General features: G+C 35.6%; 2 protein-coding genes across 2 annotated transcripts in view; both read left to right on the top strand.

Moving 5' to 3' along the window:
* LOC111395381 (multicopper oxidase LPR2-like) overlaps positions 1 to 2,495 on the top strand; it is a 17,838-nt gene extending 15,343 nt beyond the window's left edge. Inside the window, exons 5-7 of the mRNA XM_023021353.1 lie at positions 129 to 1,658; positions 2,125 to 2,180; positions 2,306 to 2,495. Coding sequence (XP_022877121.1) covers positions 129 to 1,658; positions 2,125 to 2,178 — 1,584 coding nt within the window. The 3' untranslated portion in view covers positions 2,179 to 2,180; positions 2,306 to 2,495. The remainder of the gene's footprint in view (positions 1 to 128; positions 1,659 to 2,124; positions 2,181 to 2,305) is intronic.
* A 1,454-nt stretch (positions 2,496 to 3,949) lies between these two features.
* On the top strand, positions 3,950 to 5,272 carry LOC111395380. Its single transcript, XM_023021352.1, has 4 exons — positions 3,950 to 4,160; positions 4,507 to 4,751; positions 4,860 to 5,048; positions 5,207 to 5,272. The coding sequence occupies exons 1-4, from the start codon at positions 3,950 to 3,952 to the stop codon at positions 5,270 to 5,272; spliced, it is 711 nt and encodes a 236-aa protein (XP_022877120.1).
* Positions 5,273 to 5,725: the final 453 nt, after the last annotated feature.

Raw genomic sequence — 5,725 nt, 5'->3', positions numbered from 1 at the left:
CCAAGAATTTTTATTATTTTTTATGCACATATAGCAATTGTAAGTAACTCATCGCTAGACGGAGTTCACGACAATTTTAAGCACTAGAAAATATAAGAAAATAAACGACCAACGTTGGCATTTGAAAGATCGAAATTTATGAATATTTTGATTATTATCTTCAATTATGGCTGAGATTTTTTTTTTTCCTTGTTTTACAGAAATTTCATAGAGATCTTCCTCCAACTCCGGTGTTTGCATTTGGTTTATCGAAGGATACTGCGACAATTCCTGGTCCTACAATTGAAGCTCTTCATGGAATTCAGACTTATATAACATGGAGAAATTATCTCCCCTCGAAGCACATATTGCCTTGGGACCCAACTATTCCAACTGCCATACCGTCCACGAAGAAGGGCATTCCTACAGTGGTGCACCTCCACGGAGGCATAGATGAACCTGAGAGTGATGGACTCTCGACCTCGTGGTTCACTGCCAAATTCAAAGAGCGGGGACCTACATGGTCAAAGAAAAAGTATCACTACCACAATTTTCAGCATCCAGGGACCCTATGGTACCATGATCATGCTATGGGCTTGACTAGAGTTAACATTTTGGCGGGCTTGTTAGGTGCCTACATCATTCGGGATCCCAAAGTGGAGGCACCACTTAGGTTGCCATACGATGAAGAAGTCGATCGTCCATTGGTCGTATTTGATAGGAGCTTTTGCGCTGATGGTTCAATATTCATGAATTCAACTGGAAATAATCCATCAATACATCCACAGTGGCAACCAGAGTATTTTGGTGATGCAATCATAGTCAATGGGAAGGCATGGCCCCACATGGTCGTGCGGCGACGAAAGTATAGGTTCAGAATTATTAATGCTAGCAATGCAAGGTTTTTCAAATTCTATTTTGCCAGTGGTTTAGGATTTATCCACCTGGCGTCCGACTCAGCATACAACGCAAGATCAGTAATGGTCAATGACATCCTTTTGGCCCCATCAGAAATTGCTGATGTGATCATTGACTTCTCGGAGTCAAATTCTGATTCAGATATTTTGGCTAATAATGCATCATATCCGTATCCTTCTGGAGATCCTGTGAATGAAGCCAATAGCAAAGTCATGAAATTTATCATAAAATCCCACCATGAGTTGGACACATCAAAAATACCAAAACAATTGATCCGTTATCCATCCCCAAATTTATCTAGCGTATCACTGACACGGTACATTGCCATGTATGAGTACACGAGCGAGATCGGTGAACCTATACATTTGTACATCAACGGAAAATCATATGAAGAACCAGTGACCGAGACACCAAAAGTGGGGGCAACAGAGATTTGGAATGTGATCAATCTAACGGAAGATAATCACCCATTGCATATTCATCTCGGACTTTTTGTGGCCCTGGATCAAACAGAATTGGTAAACGCTGATGAATTTAAAGAGTGTATGTTGAAGAACAACGATGCTATCAAGTGCCAAGTTGACAAGTATGCACGTGGAAAGAAGATAGATGTACCGGCCCATGAGAAGGGATGGAAAAATGTTTACAAGATGATGCCTGGATATGTTACAAGAATTATAGTCAGGTTTTCTTACATTCATTCGAATGAGTCATATCGGTTTGATGCAACTGCAGAACCTGGCTACGTCTATCACTGCCATGTGAGTAATTTTCCTGTCTTAACTTTGCATATTTACTAGGTCCAAAAACATACAAAGACTCATGGTGCCATGTTTTTCACTGCATCATTAGTTTTTTAACATTATTTCAGTCACCAAAATTATCTGCTGTTAATGTACTACATAAATTTCGACATCTTATGAAAATCGAAACTTCGACCCAATTCAGAGGTTATTCTTTCCAACACAAAGAATGTAATCTATGTATTTATTACATCCTTACCACCGTTGGATTAGGTAAGAATTCCTCATGCTATCTGTCCAAGCGTATATTATGCGTTCAATTCATATCAAGTGCGTGTAATCCTTTCCAAATAGCCTTGAAACTTGAAATTTGCCTAATTCCCTTTTACTTTCTTTTCACTCTATAACGGAATCTTCTTGATTATTTCATTATTAAAGACCATGTTTTGATTATTTTCTTGATAATTTATTTGGCCATATGCAGATCTTAGATCATGAGGACAATGTGATGATGAGGCCATTGAAATTCATCAAATAGAGGTATTAAGCAAGCCTTTCCCTAATTAGCCTCTCAAATGTGTGGGAAGATAGGAGGAAGTACCTTCGATGAATTTATATTGTTTGGTTCTTGTTAACTCCAATGTTTTAACTGTACATTTCTGCAGGTTTGAACTATGCGATTGAAGAGCAAAAGGAAGGAACCTTTAAATGGATGATACCTTAAAAACAAGAGGAAGCAAGTATATGACAAAATTCTACTAGACTTATAAAGCATTTGTAATCAATATGACATGTGTGGGGAGAGTCAAATGTAAAGTCGGAGAAATGAAAAGTAAATATCTGTTTTTGAAGTAACAGAGTATGTTACCCGCATATGTGCTGTTTATTTTTATTTTCCAACTACGTAAATGCAACATTGAGTAGTAGTAGTAGTTGTTGTTATTGTTGTTGTTTTTGTTATTATTATTATTATTATTATTATTATTATTATTATTATTATTATTCTTCTTCTTCTTCTTCTTCTTCTTCTTCTTCTTTTTATTATTATTATTATTACTACGTACACGTGGGGAAGAAGATGAAGTTTTTCGGTGTGAGGTTTGGTGCAAATGTTCTCTTTTATTTATTTTTTTCATTTAATTATTTTAATTATGTTATTTGGAAAAAATATAAATTTATCATTTTAATTTTTACCCTTTAATAATTGGTCAAAGTCAATATTTTTTAATCAATTTATGGTCAAATGGATTAAACTATCAATTTGTCCTTCAACTACAATCAATTAAAACGTTTCAGAGAATGAGAATCACAAATAAAATATTTGGGTAAAAGTTGAAATATAGTGAAAGATTTAAGACCACAACTAAAATTTTCCCTAACTTTTACTCCAAAATATATAGGGGTTGTTTGAGCTCCATTCTTTTCAAAAAAGGCTTTTGAAATAGTGTTACGATAAAAAATGTGTGGTTAAAAAAAAAATTGAATTTACGTATAATACTATTTTATTGAAAATGTGTGGTTGAAATTGAATCAAGTTAGGAGCGGAGCCCAATTACGTCCAGTGCGGGCATCTCGCACTAGACTTTGGGCCCAACTCGACAGGCCCAAGCAATAATAATAATTATTATTATTATTATTATTATTATTATTATTATTATTATTATTATTATTTATTTAACTCACTTTGTTGTCCAACCCAGAGAGATAAGTCCAATGCCCACGACCCATTTATTGACGCATTCCCCTCAAAATTCAATCGAATCAATTGACAATTTTTATTGCTTTTGGATTCATTCATTTCAGCCCTTCATCCCTTCGCATTTCGCCGCTTTCCTGTCCGTTGGTCACTGCCCACATCTCTGACAGTCCGACTCTACATCTTCCTCCGACTGTCCGACCTCTGTTGCAGACTAGCAAGCATCTCCGAGACTCCAACTCTAGGCTCTCATCTCCGACTCTACATCCTTAGCTCCGTCGGTTGCTCCTTAACCGGCATTTCTTCCGACAATTGACGGCAGCCAGCAAAGGAATAAACCAGAAGGTGAAACACCAATTTGACAATTTCCACCAGTGAATTAGTGATTTTAAATTTTTTCCCTTATTTTTTGTTATTTCGATCTGTGTAAATTGTAATATATATATATGTGTGTGTGTGTGTGTGTGCGCGCGCGCGCGCGCGCATGCATGTTAACATATGAAATTAGCACTTTGTTCTTCAATTGCTCGAAGCAGCACAAACTTCCAATTGACCAGTTCACTGTTGCCTCTGGCTTTCTGTGAACATTCGAGATCAAGTTCGAAGGGCATATATGTTAAAGGATCCTTGTCAGCCCCAAGAAGATGACATTCCAAAAGGACAATTTGGAGTAACAACTAAACAATTCAATCTTTCTTGGTTTAAAGAGTTCGGTACTTGGTTGGAGTACAGTGTGGAAAAGGATGCTGCTTATTATTTGTATTGTTATCTTTTCAGAACAAGTTCTGGAAAGCAAGGTAGAGGTGAGTCTTTTGTTGGTGAAGGTTTTACATATTGAAAGGATAAAAAAAAAAAAAAAAAGGCTTCATACTAATGTTGGATTCATGATAGTTCACATAATCAAGCTCGTTTTAAGTATGAAGGTTGATGAATTAAGAGCAACATATTCGATCAGCTTTCTACAAATAGTTAGAACAAGTAAGAAGTGTATATGTTACCCGTCTTAATGCATCCATTGATGGTGTTTGAATTCTATTGTGACAAGGGCACTCATTTCAGGTCATGATGAATCTAAAAATTCTCTCAATCCAATTGCAATTTTGGTTGCTCATAATGAAGATATTAATGCTATCACATTGGAAAATGCTCTTTAAAATTGTGAATTGACAGTACTTAATGTTCAAAAGGATATAGTAAGTGCTTGTACTATAGAAACAATCAATGTTATTATCAAAGATATTGGCGATTCACTATTTTCTATTCTAGTTGATGAATCTCGTGAAGTGTCAATGAAGGAGCAAATGTCAATTGTAACACGTTATTTAGACATTAGTGGACATGTGAATGAATGCTTCATAGGGATTCAACATGCTACAAGCACTGCTGTTTTATCACTTAAGGCTACAATTGATAAGGTCTTTTCTAGATATAACTTGAACATGTCTAAATTGAAAGGATAAGGTTATGATGGGTAAAAAAATATGCAAGATAAGTTTAATGGATTGAAAGCACTAATATTGAAGGAGAATCCATGTGATTTTTATATTCATTGTTTTGCTCATCAAATCCAACTAACGCTTGTAGTTGTGACAAAGAAGAACATTCCTATTACGAACTTCTTTCGTGTGGTTGGTGATGTGGTAAATACTGTTGGAGCATCTTCTAAGCGTTATGATTTTCTACAAGAAAAACAATTAGACTTTATTGTTGAGGCATTAAAAAAAATGTAAGATTTTAAATGGAAGTGGACTTAATCAAGAAATCCTTCAACATTCTGGTGACACACGACGTTGTTCACATTATAATTATTCGGTCAGCTTACTTACCATGTTCTCTTCCATTAGTGATGTACTTGAAATGGTTGTTGAAGATGAATCTTGTTCTTGTGATCAAAGATCTGATGAACAAATTTATTGGAGTTGATACAGACATTTGATTTTGCATTTAATCTACAATTGATGAGAAGTGTCTTGGGGATGTCAAATGAACTGTCAAAGGCATTGTGAAGGAAAAATCAAGATATTGTGAATGCAATGTAATTGGTGAAATTGTGCAAATGACAACTCCAAATAATGAGAGATGAAGGGTGGGACTCCTTTTCGGAAGAAGTGTGTTCTTTTTGTCAACAATATTATATTGATGTACCCGACATGGATGATATGTTTGTACGATATGCACTTCGTGGTCGCCCTCAGCATAATCTTTCAGAAATTACAAATTTACATCATTATCAGGTAGATTTGTTCTACTCTGTCCTCGATTTACAATTTCAAGAATTGAATGATCGTTTCTCGAAGGTAAATACAGAGTTACTCCTTGTGTAGCTTGTTTATGTCGACAAGATTCATTTTCTTCTTTTGACAAGAAAAGCTTGATTCGACTTGCTGAG

Source organism: Olea europaea, chromosome 6 (assembly GCF_002742605.1).
Source record: "Olea europaea var. sylvestris chromosome 6, O_europaea_v1, whole genome shotgun sequence".
Classification (NCBI taxonomy): domain Eukaryota; kingdom Viridiplantae; phylum Streptophyta; class Magnoliopsida; order Lamiales; family Oleaceae; genus Olea; species Olea europaea.
Note: the sequence above shows the minus strand (reverse complement) of the source record. Positions and strands in the feature narration are given on the sequence as shown.

Bases quoted from the DNA above. Each gene is read 5' to 3' on its own strand.
- LOC111395380 (XM_023021352.1), top strand. From the start codon at position 3,950: ATGTTAAAGGATCCTTGTCAGCCCCAAGAAGATGACATTCCAAAAGGA. The intron at 4,161-4,506 runs GTTTTACATATT...GTGAATTGACAG, and splicing joins TGAGTCTTTTGTTGGTGAAG to TACTTAATGTTCAAAAGGAT. The intron at 4,752-4,859 runs GTCTTTTCTAGA...CTAATATTGAAG, and splicing joins TTAAGGCTACAATTGATAAG to GAGAATCCATGTGATTTTTA.